The sequence below is a fragment of the Mytilus californianus genome, unplaced genomic scaffold (genome assembly GCF_021869535.1).
Source record: "Mytilus californianus isolate M0D057914Y unplaced genomic scaffold, xbMytCali1.0.p SCAF_7, whole genome shotgun sequence".
Taxonomy (NCBI): Eukaryota; Metazoa; Mollusca; class Bivalvia; order Mytilida; family Mytilidae; genus Mytilus; species Mytilus californianus.
In genome coordinates, this window is record NW_026262723.1 from 88,648,498 (window position 1) to 88,670,722 (window position 22,225).

A 22,225-nucleotide genomic window follows, 5' to 3' on the forward strand; every position below is an offset into this window, starting at 1 on the left:
CCTTTTTTGCCCCCAATTCCTGAACTGTTGGGGCAATTACCCCCAAACTCAATCCCAGCCTTCCCTTTGTGATATGGAACCTTGTGGTACAATTTCTGAGAGATCTATACACTAACACACAAGTTATTGTCCAGAAACTACAAAAATGCTTGTTTTTGGCCCCTTATTCCTAAACTGTTCGTACCATAACCCCCAAATTCAATCCCAACCTTCCTTTTGTGGTATTGAACCTTCTGGTAAAATTTCTTAGAGATCCATTCACTTGAACTAAAGTTATTGTCCGGAAACAAATGTGTCTTCAAACGACGACGGACGCAGAAGACGACTACGGACGCAGACGACGACGACGACACCATAGCATTATATGAAGCAAAAAATTTTTGGTGGCCATATAAAAAGCTTATCACAAATATTATTGGTGAATATAATTCCCTATTGGATATTTTACTGAAAAAAACTACTTATATTTGCAAATGGAGAATATTCACCAATACTTATAAATGCAACCTTTCACATATCCCAGGATCAGTTCACTATTATAATAAACCAGATTTTTTTACTTTTCCCAACATATAACTTTTAAATAACTGTCTTAATGTCAATTCCTCTAAATCCAATCTAATTATGTTATAAATCAGTGAATACTTTGATCTGTGATCCACACCAGAACAGATAACAATCAATAATCATCTTCTAATAAAAAAAAGACATTAATTCAAAACCACACACAGAAATTAAAGGATTATTTCAAAAAAAATTTGAACAAAATGAGGCATATCTATTTCAGATAACTTATGACACAGTTGTTTGGACAAAATTTTGAATGTAATACAATACAAGAAAAGTTCTATTTATTTTCTTTCCATTAGATCATAATTACATTAGTTGACCATTATTTATTTATTTTTAAAAGTTCTACATCACTGACTGTAAATATAAATTCCTTCCAGTAAATTGATGGTCATTCTAGCTGATAATTCATTATTATCCTTTTAAATGAGATTAACTGTAAAATTATGCCTCATGATGGATTTCTATTTTTTCTTTTCATTTCTAAACTGAAAATACTTAGTATCAAATTTAAATATTTTTCATTTAATTTCCTATAGAAATTTCACTTTTTCTAGATTATAAGTTATTATGTTCTGTTTTTTCATAACCTCTATTTATCAGTTATTAGATCACTATTCAATGTCATACCGTCCACCATTAGGTGATCTAGTAATTGTAGATGTCTCTGCATTGAGGCTTAAACAAGACTGTAACTTCAGAACTTGTATTATAGTAAAGGGGCATAACTTTGCAATGATACATGTCAAACATTTTAAAACCCAACTTGACCTGTTATAAGGTGTATGACATTGTGTAAAAGTTTCATAGTATCCAAATAACATCTGAAAACATTAAAAAGTCAAATGATAATGAGAGATTGATATTATTTCAACAGAATGTCTGACTATTTATTGCATGTTCAATTGACCGTGGAAAATATTTTATGCATATTCAGGATAAAAAAATTCAACAATAAATCAAATATGATCTGCAAAATGAGGAAACAGAGAGTGGGAAATGTGGACTGCATTTTTTTTTGTTCTTTAAAACTTTTTATAAATATCTTAGAGAAATAAAGGTTTTGGAGCAAATGTAATGCAATTTTCATTATAATTAATATTTCCAAGGGGCATAACTTGTTAAAAATATTTGATCAGCACTTGTTTTCAAAAGTGTCAAAGACATTGCTGATATAAACCTATGATATAAGGTTTCTTAAAAATCTGGCAAGAATTGTACACGTGAGAGCACTAACATGACTGGACGGACAGACGGACGGATGCCCGCTATTTCTATGTTGTCCCCCGTGCAACACAAAAAGATGCACTTCTTAGCATTGCAAGAGGTCACATAAAGACCCCTGAAATAATTAATGCAAGAGTACTTAACTGAAAAGAGCATGGCATATCCTAGTATGGGACATCATACTTGGCATACCAATACTAATCAGTCTTGGCATTGTATTTTACACCAAACTGATGTCCCAACTGAATGGGTCTAACTATTGGATTGGAGAAGTCCAAGTAATTTTCTTTCTATACCTTATTCATCATTATGGTTTCTTTCATCAGTAAATGACAAATTAGACAAAATTAAACTTGTTCTGTGTATTTCATGAGGTTATAAGCATAGTATCAAAAGAACATAATTACCATCCAAAAACCTTAAAACCATTTTTCCCCCAGATAATGAAGGCAATAACTATGGTAAATTTACCAAAATTAAGCCTGTATTTTTTTGTGTATTCTTACAAATTTAGTTATCATTACTAGGATATACTTTATTCATTGCACTTCTGCAAACATTTAAGTCTGATACATACAACATATCAAAATATCAAGTGAAAGATCCCATTTTTCATCATTTAAAAAATAATCTGAAATATAATGAAAATCAGGTATTTCACACATTTATTGAATGTATGCCAATTCAAATGATTATCTTTTTTTCAGACTACAGTTCACAGGAAATTCAACAATATTTTGTATACAATTACCTGATATAAATGTGAATAAAACCGAGCCTGAAGGCACCTGACCACTGTATCTTCTGTCATTGGACCCACTAAATGTGTCAGATCTTCTATACAAGAATATACACTCATGTCTACAGCACTTCTTTGGTCTGTAAAACAAAATTCAGAAATAATTCATTTAAAACTAGCAAGGTATTTTAAACACAAAAGAAAAAAAAAGGAAATTTCTGTTCATGTCACTGCAGTGGTTAGCCACAAAATAAAAAAGGAACTGACATTTGTCAAATGTTTAACAGAATATTTAATATGATTGTGGGTCTAAAAATTAATCTTTGATAGTAAAAAAAGCTGTAAATCAATAAACAGGAACCATGTCAACTATTTGTGGCAAATTCTAACAACATGCATGAATTTGGAAAAGAGACTCAGGATACATCTTAAGTATATCAACTTAATAAGGAACTTTGAATTCCTGTGTAAACCATTGACCTTCAACATGTATATTTAAATGGACAACTCTACTTATATAATAGCAGATCAGAAACAAACTGCTATTTTTGCCACTGGCTACACATAAAACCCTATATTTCCTAAAGGTGAAAAAGGCTACAGTAATCAGACGTGAGGAGAAATATGGAAAGCCTACTTCATGGCTGTTTACAAATTTAGCATATTACAACAAAATCAAATCAAGCCCCAACTAAATCCCCAAATGTGTATGTTAGTAAACATTTCATGATTAGATACTAGTACATCTGCATATTAGGATATAACAATTTATACTTTCTTGAGTTACATGTAGTTACAAAAAAAAAACAATTTCAAAGGCATAAATCTATAAACCAGAGCATTTAGTCACATGTATTACTCAGCATATTAGAATCTTACAATGCACTAAATTTATTTCCAAATAACCCTCACAACATTGTTGATTCAGCTTGTTTGGAGATTACCTGAATCATACATGCATTCATTCTAGTATTAAAGTATAAGTAATCCAAATTATGGTACAAAAAAACTCAATGAGTTGCAGTATAATATTTTTATAACAAAAAATAGTTTTAACCTGTACATTACAAATGCTATTTTTCTGCATTTCAAGAAGCAAAAGTTCTTATAAACTAGCTTTATATAAAGGTTGCTGCTAAAAGGAATGTTATTATACAAATATGTGTCCATGCAATGAAAAGGGCCAATTTGAATGTCAGCAACTGTCAAAAAATGCTTAGTTCAACAAAGTGATGTTATACAAATGGGTGACGATCATGCATCAATGATCGAAAGGCCAATACAGAAGTGTCAGCAAATGTCAAAAATGTTCATTCTAAAAGTGTGTTATAAATAAAATATTGCAGGACCTGTAACCATTAATAAAAATAAATTTCTACTTACTGATAATGAGGAATATATTGTTAAATCTAAATTTGATTTTGATTTAATGCTTGAGAAATGAAAGCTGTTACTGTCGAACTAAGTATTACCAATCAAAAATAAATTATTGTAATGTGTTAACAGAAGGAAGGGATTTACGAATAACATATATCATAGTAAGTAAAAGGACATTTCAACACTTATAATATGTTAATTCAAGTCAAACAACCTGATTTCACATGGCAGATTTTCTCTTGGATTGGTTTGTAGAAAAATTTGGTGCACAGTGACCTAAATTTTCTGACAAATTGTATTGATATATGTACTTGAAGGAAATATTGGACTTATTTTACATCAATACAAACAGATATCAAAACAGTTTTTATAGCATACAATCAAAAGAGATATTATGTAATGGTAATAGTTGACTACTGCTCTGAGGTTCAAAAACATTAATATAGAACAGGAATGATATAAATAGTGTTGTATATTAGGTACATAAGTGATCTTCTTACAAGATCCTGCTTATCAAAGGCCCTCATGAAATGCAACATCTTAAAGTGTTTATCCTTAATAATGATGTATTCATCAGAGCCCAACTTTCCATAAGGCCTTATTTTTAGTACAGAAACAGATCATAACATAACTGTATGTTTTAAAAGGTTTCAAAAATGTTTGAAATTTCTACCAGGCTGAAGCATCATATTCTGTTTGTTTATAGCAAATATAAGATAATGCACCTTCATGACCTTGTAATATTCTAAAAAATCTTTTACAATAAAAAACATCTTGCTAACTAAATATTTATAATGGAAGAAATTCAGGAAATTACCATTGTAAATTATATTTATTAAATTTCTATGTTTGCTCTTCTTTTGGGACTCCCAAAACAATTATATGTCAAATAAAGAAATACAATCAAAATGGTTGATTTCCAATATAGACACAGGACACAAAATTAAATATGTTGCACTCTGTAAATAGTTTTTATCTGCAGGGAATCTTAATAATAAATGCAGTCTTTATAGAAATTCATAATAGTTCATTTCCTAAAGCAATTGACATAATCAAATATTTAATTCTATTCTCAATTTATAAAGTTGCAGTTTATTTAGACATTTTTCTGAAAAATATTACCTAATAAATACATGATTAACAACAATCTAGACAAGTAAAATCCTTTCCTATTGGAAATGACAATATGTCTGCATTTAAGTCTCTTCATCAATAATTTCATTTGTTATCTGTAAAGAAGATTTTAATAAATTTTAAGATATTCAATGCTGCACAATCTAAAGGTGTGGACACAGAGAAATGTCTAATTGGCTAATAGCTATGCATGAATATATTTCAGTCTTCTGATGTTAAAAATCAATAAACAAACATATAAACCATAACCTTGTACTACACATGACATTTATCTATTATTATAAGTATTAAACTAACCGTTATCATGGAAACAGGATATAAATTACCCTAATGTACCATGAAACAAGAATCAAATTTACCTGAAACTTACTTGGCATACGATTACCTCAAAATTAATTTGAATACAATTACCGAGAAACAGTCACCAATCAAAAGCTTAAACCTCAGCAATAGACGGGTTTATCTGTAATTGACCTAGAAAACATGGGCGCATCCATTAACATCTCACGTGACCGATCCGCCATTACAACCGTGAAAAATAACGCACGTGTATTGATCAAAACATTATCGATTTTCTGTTTACATTTGTATTTCTTTCATTTTCTGATTTATTTTACTATGGATGCTGCCGAAAGTTATAAAAAACATGGAAGCATTTCTTGTGCAGTTAATAGTTGTACAAATAATCGTAAAAAACTTCAGGTGTGGAAAAAATCAATATGCGAATTACACAACGACTTGCACAATGACTGCCCTCGTTTGATTCCATGCATATACGTCTTATGTGATGCCTTCAGACGAGCCAACAAACCTGAGTGGATGAAAGCCGTATAAACATAAAAAAAAAACTCTGCTTAAACAGGTTTTTGTATGATCCAGACATTTTTTTTTGGATGATGCGCCACTGCACGACAATCCGTTTTTTTTAAATAAAACTTGTTATGAAAGTAAAATAACTCTGACCGACGAATGTTTACATGTTGTAAAACGACTGTTAAAACTTATATTAATCTATAAAATTTAATCCGATGACTACAGTGAATCTGCCTCTTTTTGTATAGAAAATCCACCGCGACATCAGATGCGAATCCAGGATTTTGAAAAAAGGGGGAGGGCGCGTGCCCCCAAACTTTTGAAGTGGAAGCGGTAAAATGTCTGGATTAACCATAAATGAAGCTAATAACAATGAAACCTACCCCGAGGCTACATGTAGTTATAATTGCAAGCAAATCAACCCAGTGTGAAAAGACGAACTTTTTTCATTCATGACTTCTATAGTATCTTTATGCTGCAAAATAGACAGACATTCCGACAATATTAACACAGTCAAAAATATTGTTAACAGAGGAGTAAGGAGTTCAAAATTAAATAAAAGGGGAGGGGGAACCTCGTCAGCCGTTTAAGAAATATTATGAATGACAGTGACGCCTTATTGTATATTTATGTAACTAAGTTTTCTTTACTTTAGTGGAATTACTACACAATTTAATCTTCAACTACGATATTGCAGATCAGCTGTTGCTCGATCGTACTGATGAGGTTAATACTTAGTTTGAGTATTTGGTTATTTGGGACGGCGCTTTAATATTTCGAAAAGTAAGGCTTGTAAAATATTTTATTCCTGGGTGCAGTTCTTGCTGAAAAACTTAAAGGTTTTATATATATGTGGGTCTGTGTGCTTATGGTATATTTTCACTTTATTTTCTTTATAAGGCGTATACAGTTACTTCTGTTGATTTGAACTTTCCTCAGTAGATTATTCTGTGCATGAATTCTAAAATTTTATACATTAGAAAGGATTTTTCAAAGGTCTAACTCTTGGTAATCAAATAGTTTACTAGAACCTACGAAAGCGTAGCTATACCGGTAATCCGAAAACCCGAAATTCCGATACTTCAGTAGTCCGACGGTCCGATATACATCCCTATTGTTATATTGTAATACTGTATTTCACTGTATTATATACATCGGGGACTTATATAAGAGTCTAATACGGATTAGGGATGAAAATCTACGAGACCATTGTTTTGGAGTGGTTGGGAGGGGAGTTGGCAAAACACTAAATGACGCTTCTAAAACATAACTAATCATCGCTTTGAATTTACATGTTGGAGTCTTTGGTGGTTTAATGGCATTCATTTATATTAAGCACGGGCTGGATCATGATGTTGTATACTATACATACTATAGTAGTTGTATGTCGAGTAATTTTCTGCAAAAGAAATTGGAATCGAACACATAATAACTATAGGAATACATGGGCCGTGAAAGTTCAAAACTTCTTAAGCCCATATTCTAATCGCAAAGTTATATCTACATATTGCCCGACGCATCGATAGCATCATAGCGCAATTCATGCGGATACCAAAGTAATACGAAAATGTCACTCAGTTTTGAGCATTATACGTGAGTCAAGCAAAAAGCACAAAACTCTCGTCTCTGTAGGACCGTCTGATAACAGTGCATTGTTAAATTTTAGGACTGTCTCATTATAGGTCTGACCAGGAACATATATATTGATATAGATATACTGTTCCCAGGTCTGACCACAGAAATTTCTATGATTTGATAAAATTGCACCCTGGTTTTTCTGATATATCACATATTCGACCGGTCAAGACTATTTATTTTTTATTTATGTATGCGTTATAATTATTAATATTATGATTACCAAATGATTGTAATCGACATGTAACCTGGGATTAGTATTCGTATAAAATTTATTATGTCCCGCGTGTAACATATCAAATACAGTTATATTTTAAATTAAGGACACGACACCTGGCCTGCAATACACTTAGAATCCTTATCTAATTACTTTATTATTTATAGCACATATAATTTTGCCGAGGTCAAGTACGACTTCACATTCTTGTGTTTACATTTAATTATATGCGGTCAGGGCATATAGATCTATATCCGTATTTTTTTCACGGTTGTAATGGCGATCCTACTACGACGACGCCTAGGAGTCGCGTCACAAACTAAGGCAGATAATCGGAAAAACCTGTCTATAGAGCCTAAAAAGGCCAAGGTTATTTGACAGAGGTCTTCAAATTTACAAACAAATCATGGTTCCATAAAAACTAATCAAAGATACCAGGCTTAAATTTGGTATGCCAGAATAACTTGTTTTTGTCTACATAAGACTCATCCGTTGCGCTTGAATCAAAACAGTTGGAAAGCCAAATCAAACACATTAGGGTGTAACAGATCTAATGAACAATATTTTACTTGAAATTTTCATGTCTTTGGAAGGGAGGACTTATATTTATTTTCCTTCTTCAAGGTGGGGACTTGCAATAAGAAAAATTCCAATGTTTCCTCCCATGTCCCCACAAATGAAAGAAAAATTAACAGTCTCTAAGTTATATTGCACAAAACAATTTTGGATTCTTTCAATCCAAATTTCAAAGCTAAGGCTTTTTTCTCAATCTTACAAAAAACTGACTCATTTTGATCAAATTCAGTAAACCATCATAAGCAAGAATGGAAAACAAAATATAACATTGCCAATCTGTAATTATAAACTTCACACTGTATTTGTGTTCCTTCACTTCCTCATGACAAAGTCATACACTTTTTTTTCTCCTAAATTTGTTAAAATCATTTTTCAATTGATTTTATTTTAATGACTTTGTGATACCAATGAAGTATGTATAATTCTGTCATGCAGTAGTGCAAGGGTGGAAAATCATTTTTTGTAACATGAACAGGTTTATAGAATGTCAAATTAAAACAAGTGATATTCTTTTCACAGAATCTGCTTTAGAAAATCTGACATTCCTTATTCCTTTATCAATTTAATTCTTATGCATACATACTAAAGCCTCATGTTTTTGTTTGTAAATCTCTTTCAACATACACTGATCGGAATGTCACTAAAATGTACATATTTCTAACAAAAAAAGAGCCATTTAAATAGAATCAAAATTTACTTTGTGAAAAAAAAACAGAAAATGTATAAAAAAGATGTCCAGGACATACCCTCAAGATATTTCATACATGCTTTTCAGTGTAATTTCTTTTAAAGAATTAAGAATGCTATTTAAAGTGGAAATGGTGTCTTTCGGTAACATGTATAAAGTTAATTAAATGTTAATCACATTGGACATAAATTAATTTTTATTAACATATATTGTTTTCAGCTAGACCATTGTTTTATCCCCTAAAAAAAATAAAAATTGTCTGAATCAATAATTGCATGAACTTATATTCATACGATCATAAAATTTTAAAAAGAATCAATTGTTTAATCTGAGATAACAACATTTTCAATCATTGTAGTGATCTTAGGGTCTATTTATAGTTTAAAATGACAATAGTAGCCTGGAAATATGCAAGTCTAGCATTTAAAACAATACATTTTTACTGTTCTAAATGTTAACAGACAACAATGAATCCCATACATAAAAGTTGAAACTTTTCTTATTTTTTCTGTATATGTTGACTTACTTTTGAATGCCATTATTTATCTCACAAGTTACAGGTAATAAATTCCAGCTACATATCTGAGTGATTGCTGTCAATCTATGGCAATACACATCCCAAAACAAATAAGTTCAGATCTATTATAAATCTTATCCAAACATTACTGACCACATAGAAGTTTGAATCACATCAATCAAGTTAGTGTCATCTCTTTGTTTTTAAATTTCCTAAACTAACAAATGCTGAAAATATTATCCAATAACATCCCTAGTTTCATGAACTGTGTAAAACTGTGAAAAAAGTATCTATAGTTGAATCATATTTTAATACTTTTCTATCATAACTATCAACTATTGGATGTAAATTGGTTCAATAGATCCATAGGTTTTTTTTTGACAAAAATTCTATATTATCTCTTATTTCCAAATATCATCCACTGGTACTTGATAATTCAATGTCCCTTGTCCCATGTCGTGGATGTCAACATTTTATTATCGGCACATCTCCTTAAACAGGTTATAGATTTTTTATGACAACATAATGACCTTCGATTGTATCTTTATGAAGGAACTTTCTCACCAAACTATTGTACATGGTATTTGACGAAATCCAAACTTGTCTTTAAGTACTAATCCTATAGTACTACAGTAATACTACCTTCTGTAGTGCTTGTTTATAGACATTATTAAATGATACTTAAAACTTCATCAAATGTGGTCTTAAGTTGATGTCACACTTCAAAACATTTGATGGCCAGGTAAAAACATAGGTAACGGAGCCTGCATGTCACTTGAAAGTCGTAAACTGGACATCTGTTTACACTAATGTATACTTTACAGTGGTATGTCACAATACCCTGATCAGATTTGTATCTATATATCCAAGTTAAATTGTTTCCTCCACGTTAATCCATCCACATTTATCATCCAATCACAATTTTTTTGGTTTAAATTGAATGATGTTCTAAACGATTTTTTCCCCCAATTCAATATAAAAGAAAATATCTCACATAATTAAACTGGGGTACATTCCAGTTGGATGGTTTTAATATAAAAAACAATACAGCTCTGTATTTGTTGTACCTGTTCCGATCATGACCTCTTGTACAATAACAATACAGAAGTGTATAACAATATTGTGATCAACAATGATAATTATTTTGATTGGTGTACAACAATCATATTATAACTATAAATCTCTACTTCACATATTTTGTAAGTTTATGTCTTCTTCTACATGAATATAGATCTGCAGTGATAAAGAATCATCTTATTTCATTAAAGTCGGACATATTTGGCAGGTTGTTTTAAAGATGAATTCATCCATATTAAAATATTTGTTAAAATGTCTATCGTTATATATCTATATCTAGCAGATAACAATCAATGATTATTTTCTCAAGACCACATGCAAATAACAACAGCTTTAACGTAATCCTGACTTGAAAAGTTCACAGAAGGTCTAAAATAAGTGAAAATTTGATATAATGATAACTTGTCATAGTTCACATGGGACAGATCAAAACTGAGAATTACCACAATAGATTTGTCTACCCAAGTTTAACAAAGCTGATAATTCTATCTGGTCTTACAACACGTTGAATAACTACTGTATGTCAGAATTTCCTTCAGGGTATTATACATTTAAATACTTATGCAAAATCTGTACAAATACTTATTAACTTCTTTATGACCTGTTTGACTTTGCATTCAATTTAATAAAAACTTTAAATCTGAGGAACAAATCGGTCCAAAAATATTATTTTATTTGTCGTGTTTAAAACTGTGTCCTAGCTTAAATAATTTGATCAAATTAATCATGCAGAAGTAGTTACATTCCAATTACATAAAAAGAGCTATAGACACATTTATTCTTCATTAGCCTTTAATTTCAATGATCAAAGTATGGAACAAAATAAGTTCCAAAAAATTGTACCATATTTATTACTGCATAATAAAATAAGAATAATAGTTCTCTTTTACATAGTTTTCAATTATTATAGGCAGTATATTTATTATTACTTTTATTCTTATATACATTAAAGAAAAATTCCTACCTGAAACTCACAAGAAGAGAATGTAAATTTTGAACATTAAAGTAGCTGATAAAAGCATTTATATCAACTGTCCAATCCTGTGAATGTACCTGGATATCAATTTAATTGTAATTGCCCACTGATTTTTCTTTACCATTTAAGTCCATCTTTTGATATATTTTCCTTATGAAATCATGCATTTAATATGACTGACCAAAGTTCTTTTTCTTCCATCTTTATTGAAAATGTGAATACATCATAATACTGGTATACATTTGTTTCAGTAAGCAAACATACAGACATTTCCATAATTTTCTGATGAAATTTGTATATCAAAATATGGTCATGAATTACAAAAAAAAAAAGATAAAGGGTGGATGTACATGGGATAAAAATCTCATTAAATACTGGGCAAAACAAGATAACAAAGAAATAGTGCTTTTATTGCTATTTTATTATAGTATAGTATTTATATAACTATATTAGACATACAAGAAAAATATAACCAAATGCTATTATTATAATTGTTTTCCCCACTGCAGATACACATTTACTTGTATCATATTCTAACAATTAATGCAAAATTTTATTATTTGGAGCAGAAAGTTTCATTTTAACACGTTTGCGTTTGAAAAAAAATCATTGTAAAAAAGGTTTGTTTTAAAAAGGCAAACCCAAAATTTAATCTATGTGTTTATCAAATGGAATGAAGCAAATGTCCATTTTCTACAAAAAATGAAAATTATAAACACCTTTCTGTGCAAGAATGAAATTAATTTAATTTTCATTAACTCCTTAGATTAAGAGTTTAATATACTTGTTGAAAAATCATTAAATGTATGTTGCCCTATAGATCCTTTTTGTTATGTTATTTGTTGTGTTGCTGTCTCATTGCTATATATCCAACATCTCCAGATCCTCTTATTTACATTTAGAAGTTTACAGTAGAAATATAAGTGATTAAAATAAGGCAAAAAAATTAACTGAAATTAACTTGAAGTTGGAATTGCTGCCGACTATGTGATAAAATTTTAACTTCTATACAAGAAAACTGACATATTCTATGTATTTCCTATGGGAACACCAAATAATTATTAAAATAAAAAATACAATAAGATAAGATAAACAACTTTACTTCTGGTTTATCTTACAACATTTCAGTAAAATAATCTTTGCTAGAAGATGTAACATATGAGTACATGAGATGTGGGGTATATCAACAGCTACTTAATAATTCAAATAAGTTTGATGCATCTTTTTATTTTTGACAGGAAAAATCAAAATATTTGTCTGAATATCTGTTCCCCCAAAATGTTAATTCCATTGAAGAATGAGAAGGAATTAATATTCTCTGCCAAATGAAACTCTTATGCAAGTAATTATTTTAAAATGTGTTGTAAATAAACAGTGGTTTCACCAAAACAGGAAATTCATTCTAATTAATTTGAAATAAATAGAAAATGAAACAGCCTTGTAAGTAAATAGTTTGTATGATAATTTATGTAGTATATACACAGAGGTTAATGTACCGTGTAACAATGACATGTCCTTTGATGAGGTAAACAATGGATCCCACACCACAATCACTTTCAACAGTACATTGACTCAATGTGTCACTTAACTGTAATCATTAACTATTTTTTATCAAACTTTATTTTTTTGTAGTAGTGAAGAATTGTTATTTGTCAAAATGTAACATAACATTCATTTTATCATCTTTGTTCATCATTGTAATTGTTAAAAGATGTAACACTAAAAAATCTTTTCCTTTCAATTGGCTGCAACAATAATGGAGAAGGGTCAAAATGTTTCTCATGGTTGGTATTGTTTATGCATTAGAGACATGGACTACTAGCATTATTTTTGAAGTAGAAATGCTTACTCCAGAGCCAAACATTACATTGAACACCTATTATAACTTAATTCTTTTAAACAAATAGGGAAATTATAAATTGTTTCAGCAGCTATGGTTACAACAAATTTGAAGGAAATCACAGCAGGTAATTGTAAAAATTAGTTCCTCCCAAATATTGATAAAACCATACTTATTGTAATGAATGATGCTAATTCCTAAAAATTTGTAAGGGTTCAGCGGAACCCAGTGTCTCGCCTACTTTTGCTGTTAGTCGCAGGCTCAACAAAAATGGGGAAAAAATTATTAAAAATTTTCCTCTAGATACTATCTTTTGATTTTAAGAAGCTTTGGTAAAAATCCAGGATGGTTTATGAATCTAATAAATGTTTTAAAAACTTTAACTGCAGACTGTATGTAATGTTAACTGGAAGAAAAACTAAGTCCATTTATAAGTAATATATGGAAAAACAGGAAATAAATTTTTACAAAATTTTCTTCTAGATACTAGCTTTTGATCATAAACAAGCTTCTGTCCAAGTTTGGTAGAAATCCAGGATAGTTTAAGAAAGTTATTAAAATTTTAAAAACTTTAACCACAGAGTGAATGTAATGTTAACTGGCAGAAAAACTAAGTTCGTTTATAAATAAAATACGGATAAACAGGATTTTTTTTTTACAAAATTTACTTCTGGATACTATCTTATGACCATAAACAAGCTTCTGTCCAAGTTTGGTATAAATCCAGGATAGTTTAAGAAAGTTATTAAAATTTCAAAAACTTTAACCACAGAGTGAATATTTGTGGACGCAGCCGCTGCCGATGACGACGGAATATAGGATCACTATGTCTCGCTTTTGCGACAAAAGTCGCAGGCTCGACAAAAACTTAAACTTTTAATAATGTTAAAACATATATGATAATGATTCAACCAATAAAAGGACACAGTCTAGTAATAAAAGAGAAACTATTTTGCATGTGGATCTGCTGGAATTCCAGCCTTGGTAATCATTCTTTTATTAATATACTGGTATCTGTATGAGGCATGTTTCAATGAGAACTCTGAACAGTTTTTGGATATACAGCACATTTTATTTTAAGAGGTTCAACTATAAAAGGAAGTTCTATAGTTTGAATGAAGATTTATATAATAATGTTCAAACTGACCAACAGGTTGCAAAAAAAATCTAATGCAATTTTTCCATAAAGTTATTACAGAGTACCACTTTTGCGTTTATCATAGTAATCTGAAATAGGAGTATATACCAGTAATAGCTATCCAAAATTGCCATGAGTGGAATAAAGGACTTGACCTATGATTTCTGTTATGTTGACTCATTAGTAGATTTTAACCTGCTGATCAATTTTGCTATTAATAGTTTCTATCTTTCTACTATAGTTTCCACAAAAACACAAATATCGGTTTAAAACATAAGGAGGTGTTTGAAAGTTTTGATTAAAATAACGGCAAGTAGCACTTGATTTTTTTAACAATTCTGTCCCTGATAGATTATCTCTATTCATAACTGTATAAAAAAAAAGAGACAATTCTTATCAAAACAAATCATTGTTCCAAACAAGTTCATGTTGGACAGGTATCATTGTAAAATCATTTCAATATCATCCATTAGTTTGGTTCAAAACCTTAAATCTACAATGACACAATAAAGCTACAAACAACAAGTGAATGTTACTCCAAAACCATGCCAAACAGTTTTAAACACATACTTACATGTAAAATTAAATCTGCAAGAATTATATACAACCGTACTATGAGAGGTGACTTATCATCTGATGGCAACAAAATTCAAACATTTTTATAGATTCAAATTGTACAGGAGAAAGACTTCAGGCATATACTAGAGATGCATTTGTTAAATCTAAGCCTATAGTGCCCTTTAGTTTTGAAAGTGGTTAAGAGATACACTCTTCATTTTGATGAGCAGTATTTACATCTACACTTCACAAAGTTTATACTGCTCACCTGTCTAGCAGTACCATTGCTATATTGCATACAAATTAGATCCAATTCATTGTAGATGATTTAACAGTCATGCAGTCATTATTCAAATCAAATTCAAATCAAAATTCAGATCAATAACAAACTGAAAATTAACTTTTAATTCAACATTAATTTTGTATTGGATAATACATATACCAATCAAGGATTTAAAAAAAACTTTCTAATTAAATATTATTCCTGCTATAAAGTTTGGTTCAGACTGTCTTTGTGGTTGCAGAGGATATTAGAAAAAACTGAATTATCTTAAGCTTCAACAGGAATTGAACAATCACAAAAATTTGTTTAAAAGAAATGAATATTTTTGATAAATCACCTTATATAAATATTATTCCTGATTATATATCTTCTTTATCAGTGGAAAATTTTTAAAAGATCATGATGGATCGATACCAAGTGTTCCTGCACACTATATTTTTTTTTAAACAGACTAATAACTATTGTCAACGTAAAAACATACCAGTGAAATATTCAAGTAATTTAAAGTTTCAAGTAATTAAAAGTATATAAATCTTTTTTTTTTATGTCATAAATTTTACCTCTTAGTTTCTGCATGTCTGATATGTTGCTGTCTGAAGAACTACCATTGGTCCATGTAGAATAACAGGATGAGTTGTCTCCCCATGACCAAGTTTCTGTAGATGAAGAAATTATATCACTGTCATAATACTGACTGTTTGATTGAAATTCCCTTTCTAAATGAGGTATCTCTGCAGATGGAATATCCTGTGTGTCATACCAGTATGGGTTATCTCCCATGGACCAGATTGATGTTTCTGATGAAGCTGCTGCATCACTATCATTTGATGATTCTCCCATTATATTTCGAACCAATTCAGCACAAACTACCAAAGTTATCGTTGAATTTCAATTCAGACTGCAACTCCAATCTGTAAGATCATTGAAGATAGATTGTTAAGAGATGCCAAGATAGGAAAGAATGATTTCAAATTATATTTCATTAAAACCTAAAATAAAAAAATGAAATAAAACTATCATGAACAAACTATAAAAATCAGTTGAAAAGGGCTTAACTCATCAGATTGATACAAAGCAGAAAACCCAAGTATCCAAAACACAGACCAGACATGGCAAGGTATTTATACATCCCTACAACAAAAAGGACACTAAGTACAGATCTGAGAGTACTGACACAGTTACTGACAGCTAGTACAAAGCCAATAACAACTAATAAAATAAATTCATGTATCTAAGACTTAAAAGTATCAATCAGTACACAGTTTTTAGTTTAAATCATATGAAGGCCAACCCTGACAAGTTTCAGGCAATAGCCATTGTCAAGAAAACCAAAAAATAAAAATATTTCTTTTAATTTAGATGGCAATATTATACATTGTTAAAAAGAATTTAAACTACTTGGTGTAACAATTGATTACCAGCTAAAGTTTGATGCTCATATTTCTAATATTTGCAAAAAGGCATCAAGACAACTACATTGGGCACAAGCACCTCCCCCAGACAGGACCACCAAAATGTTTTTTAACATAACTTTATTGCTACAGAATCTGATTATCTAGAGCGGAAATTTAGTCACAGCTTGATTTGACTTCTCAAACTGCCGATAATTAACCCCTGCTTCAACATGTGTGATCTATGACAACTTATCGATGGGTGTGTAAATATTGACATCTATGTGTAATGTCTATTATGTAAACTACATGTTCATGCTGATTGGAATACGAATATTTAAATTAGTTCAGATACAATATTGCAGGATTAAGACTTACATGTAAAAACTTTGCTGATCAAGAAAGAAATTACCAACTAAAATAAGTCTTTAAAGAATAGGTACAAAAAGATTTTTAGTGTCCAGAATATGGGATATGTTTTTATAACAAAACACTCACATCATGGTTTCTTGAGAATGCTTTTTTATCAGACTTTATTCAACAATAAACTGTTTTTTTCAATAATCATTTTTTTTAAATGAATGCCATATTTCCTTTTTTCCCTTATTTTCAATGGAACAATGGAAACACACAATTTAGTTAAAAAAACATTTGTCCCCCCCCCCCCCCCCCCACCAAAAACAAATTTGAATGATCAGTGTCTTTAACTGCCTTATATATAATCATTAATAAAATGATATTGTATTTTTATAAGACATAATTTATAACATAATACAGTAATATATGTATATTTATCTTGTTTCAATGACAATGTATTAGGGTATGAATGGGTTACCATGTATGAGGGTATAAAGGGGTTTACAGATTAGAAAACAATGGGCAAACAAGTAAAGATTAGAAGAAGAAAAAACGAGACAGAAAAATGTAGAAAACAGAATAAAGGGGTGATGAAATATAGAATACAAAATACAAAACAATTGGCAGAAAAATAAGAATAGAGTGAAATGGTTAAAAAAGAATATAAAGGACATAGAAATACATAAATGGAAACCCGACCCCCCACCCCCCCCCCTCCAACTTTTCGCCCACAACCACCACCACCACCACCACTACAACCCACAATCTCATATATACATATCTTAGACAATTATCTAATTTTTATTTCATCATGTTCATGGTGCCATCCCAGACATTGAGCTTCTGGATCTGCCCCTGTATTTATGAGGATTATTGTAGCACATACATATACCAAAAGCTTTTTTAACTAAATCAAAATTACCAAGTAAGATGAGGGAAGAAATGCCTGTGGGTCAGTTTAAAAGTTTGGTTGGAAATTGGGTGGGCAGTTCATATCAGTGTTCCTCCTGCAGATCTTAGTGAGTGGAAGAACATATATCTACATGTATAGATATAAGAAGATGTGGTATGAGTGCCAATGAGACAACTCTCCATCCAAGTCAAAATTTATAAAAGTAAACCATTATAGGTCAAAGTACGGTCTTCAACACAGAGCCTTGGCTCACACCGAACAGCAAGCTATAAAGGGCCCCAAAAATTACTAGTGTAAAACCATTCAAACCGGAAAACCATAGGTCTAATCTATATAAAAAACGAGAAACACTTATGAACCACATATTTATTTATATATATATACTTATTTATTCTGGCTTTTATAGTTTTGTTGCATACCTATTAAACTTGTTGTAAATGCTTCAAATTCTTTTGATGATTATAAGCTACTGCATGAATGTCAGTTTGTCTGCATTTTATGTTCACTTGTATATGCTTTGATTTGCTTATTATTTGCTATAATTTGCTGTGCTTTGACAACAGTATTTATGCTATGCTAAATGCATGATGTGCTTTCTGTTTTATATGTTTTATGTCCTGTGTTTATCATATGTATGCATATATATATAATATATATATGTGTGTGTCAGTTAAACATTTGTTAAAAGCTCTGCAGAGCTTGTTGTATTGTTATATGTATTCATGACTTTAAATAAAGCTTTATGCTTAATTGTTTCTTTTTGTCCATTGAGAATTTAGTTTAGGTGTCTACTTTTTCCAGTATTAGCCTTTGATGAATTATTTACAATTTGTTTAGATTTTGTGAAAATTAGAGCTTGTCATAAGGGAGCAAACATTGACATTGTGTAAACATTGTGAAAAGTAGTTTCCTTGGTACAAAAATGTATTTCACGTTAAAAAAAACTTTTTTTTCACTAGAAAGGATACTTTTAATGTTTATAGATAAGTGGTATTGATATTTTTTTATGTTTTGGATATTTTTTAGTGTTTTGGCCCACTTTCGGGGAAATCTTTGGATCATTTTAACAGTTTAATAGTATAGACACTTTCTTGATGCTAAATGTCGCTCCTTGTTGCTAATTAACGAGACTGAACTAAACTTTTATACTATAGATGTGAGTCAACTCCTACGCTACTGTGATAAGACAGTCAAAAGCTTTTGAAAGATTTATCCAAGCAAGGATTTGTATAGTAAGACAATACTATACAAATCCTTGATCCAAGGAACTTAGTCAGTAACTTAGTGACAGAGTAGATGAAGATAACTGTGATAAAAATGCAATGAACCGATAATCATTTGTTTCTTGCTTTAAACTTTATGCGTACCAATTGTATAGAAAACTATAATACAATGTTAAACTGCTTACACCTCTCTATGAATTGATTGCTTGCTATTTTCTGTGTTTATTATTTTTCTTTCTAATCAAAAGTGTATAACATCTAAAATCGATGACGGAACATCTTGAATTTCCGTATTTATCATAGTTTTAGTATGCCACTGAATACTATGCCACTCCTTAATTGAATGCATGATATGTGAATTACAAAAACGGCAAATTAACTGCAACAAATAGTTATTAGTTCACCTTTGATTTAAAGCCTCAAAAATTATATAAATAAGTCTATATTCTGCTTTTTCGATTTTCACCCTTGTTCAGTTGTTGATTTGTACTTTACCTCGGTATTGTTTACTTCCGTTACTATTTGAAGATTTCACAACCATCACAACATTAAGACATGTTGTATATGATATAAAAGCAGCTGTATGAAAGTAATGTATAGTTCAAGATATAATTTACACAGTTACAAACTTAAAAAAAATATGTTTTAATGTTACACCAAAAGAATATGAGGCAGGTGTTGCTATAGAATAGAAATATATGGCAACATATAACATCGAGGGGCCTGATGGGTTATTTTCGTTCTTCGTGATCGGCGCATTTTCGCTATCGTGATCCGTTTTTCTACAGATTTTTTTTTTTTTTTTATATTTTCGTGATCCGTGATCATGGAAATTTATTTTCTGTGAATCGTGATTGACAAAAAAATCAACTCGCTAATCGTGATGAGACCCCCCCCCCCCCCCCATCAGGCCCCGCAACATCCTGTATTCCCTTCAACTCGGTTTTCGAAAAAATAGATCTTGTGAAACTCAGCTTTTGGAATTTATAGATGATGTCACTAAATACATTGAAAATTCAAAACAAGTAGATGTACTTATAATGTATTTTTCTAAAGCTTTCGATAAAGTCAGTCATAATTTACTAACGCACAAACTAAATCAATATGGGACACAGGGTAAAACAAATATAAATAAGAAGATGTGGTATGAGTGCCAATGAGACAACTATCCATCCAAGTCACAATATGTAAAAAGATGTAAAACAATTCAAACAGGAAAACCAACGATCTAATCTATATAAAAAAACAAGAAACGAGAAACACTTATGAACCACACCAACAAACGACAACCACTGAACAACAGGCTCCTGACTAATAGGACAAGTGCATAAAAATGCAGCGGGTTTAAACATTTCAGGGAATTACTGAAATAAGTAGCAAATTCGAAATTTTGTGATTTCATAGTTTTACTAAAATTTTAAACTTATAGGTTTAGATTATACATGTATCTTATTATTAGTAAAATTGAAAAAAAAATAACCTTTTGCTTCTTTTAAGTAGCAAGGTTTATGCCTTTGAGCAATCATTTAGCTGTAAGTTCTATATTTGTTAAAAAAATGCTATAATGAAAGCTTTACATAATGAATGGATACTTTCTTAACAGATTTTTCCCAACAGTGGGAGTATTTTTACAGATTATGTAATAAAATTTTACTGTTCGCGATCAAAATTTCACTGTTCGGGGGTGTTGAAAGAAAATAGAGGTATGATACTTAAACAAGTGATTTTCATGTCATTATCCCAGATTCAGTACAAGGGCATCACCTGACATGACCGGTCATTCTATCAACACAGACGTTGGTTCTGATAATTTTAGCAACATAATTAGTGCCTGGATCATTAGTATTGTATATTTAAAGCTACAATTCATCCTGACAAGTGTAATGTTCTGTCCATCAGTCGAAGTAAAAATTCAGTAGTATACAATGTAAAATTACAATTTACATGGCCACATTCTTGAACATGTTGACAAAGCAAATTATGTAGGTGTGACAATTCAATCAGACCTAAAATCGCACAGTCACATATACATAAACAACATCTGTAATAAGGCTAACAGCACACCTGGTTTTCTCAGAAGGAATCTTAACATCAGTTCCACTTCAGTAAAGGAACAGGCATATAAATCCTTAGTCAGACCATCACTAGAATATTTCTGTTCAGTTTGGGACTCTGACTTTACTAAGGATATAAATAAAATAGAAAAAGTACATAGAAGGGCTGCTAGATTTATCACTAACTGACACAGAAACTTTTCAAGTGTTAGTGACATGTCTTGTATGCAAATTTGTCCACCATATGTTAAAGTTAAACAATTTCCTGTGTAATTTTGCATCTATTTAAAACAATTGACGTCTTAATTAAAAAGTGAATGTTGCATGACACCAGGGCAAGGTTATTCAGAGACAGATCCAAGGTAATTCAAATTAAATTCAGCTAAATACCAAAAAGGGGTGATACTTCTATTACATGTTAGCCCTGGGTTCGTTTCCCCGATTTTTCTTTTAAAATATATTAATATTAATGAGGGTGGAAGGATCTTTTGTGGAACATTAGGAATGGGCCTTTATTTTTACAGGAATTCTGGATTTTCACTTATCAGGACTTGGGAATTATTGATTTTATTCGGGATCCAGGAAAGATTACTTAATTTTTAGGGAAATTTGGGATTCAGCATTTATTTTTCCAAGAATTGGGGATAACACCCACTTCTACATATTTTTAGAATATGTCAGTGCTATAGAAAATAACAGTGTTATAAAAAGTAAATGATGTTTGAAGTAAATGACTCCGAGTGTTAGAGTTAGGTCTGGTAACAGATGTTTTAAATGATTCATAAACTGTATCAGTAAAGATAATACATCCTGATCCAAGCTGATCCTAAAGTCAAATTAGACACAACTTGTCTCTTGGTACTTCTTTGTTCCCTCATATGGTACACTGTTGCTCAAAGTATTTTCTCATGGTACATACATT

The 22,225-nt window shown here is 30.6% G+C and overlaps 1 protein-coding gene across 3 annotated transcripts in view; it reads right to left on the reverse strand.

Moving 5' to 3' along the window:
- LOC127708290 (unconventional myosin-VIIa-like) overlaps positions 1-19,507 on the reverse strand; it is a 52,929-nt gene extending 33,422 nt beyond the window's left edge. Inside the window, exons 1-3 of one of the 3 annotated variants that reach the window (XM_052213139.1) lie at positions 19,435-19,507; positions 15,926-16,276; positions 2,549-2,676 (exon numbers count right to left, since the gene is read on the reverse strand). In XM_052213139.1, coding sequence (XP_052069099.1) covers positions 2,549-2,676; positions 15,926-16,205 — 408 coding nt within the window. In that variant the 5' untranslated portion in view covers positions 16,206-16,276; positions 19,435-19,507. Of the gene's footprint in view, positions 1-2,548; positions 2,677-9,502; positions 10,659-15,925; positions 16,277-19,393 lie in introns of those variants that run through there. The other 2 variants (XM_052213138.1, XM_052213140.1) reach the window with 2 other exon arrangements.
- Positions 19,508-22,225: the final 2,718 nt, after the last annotated feature.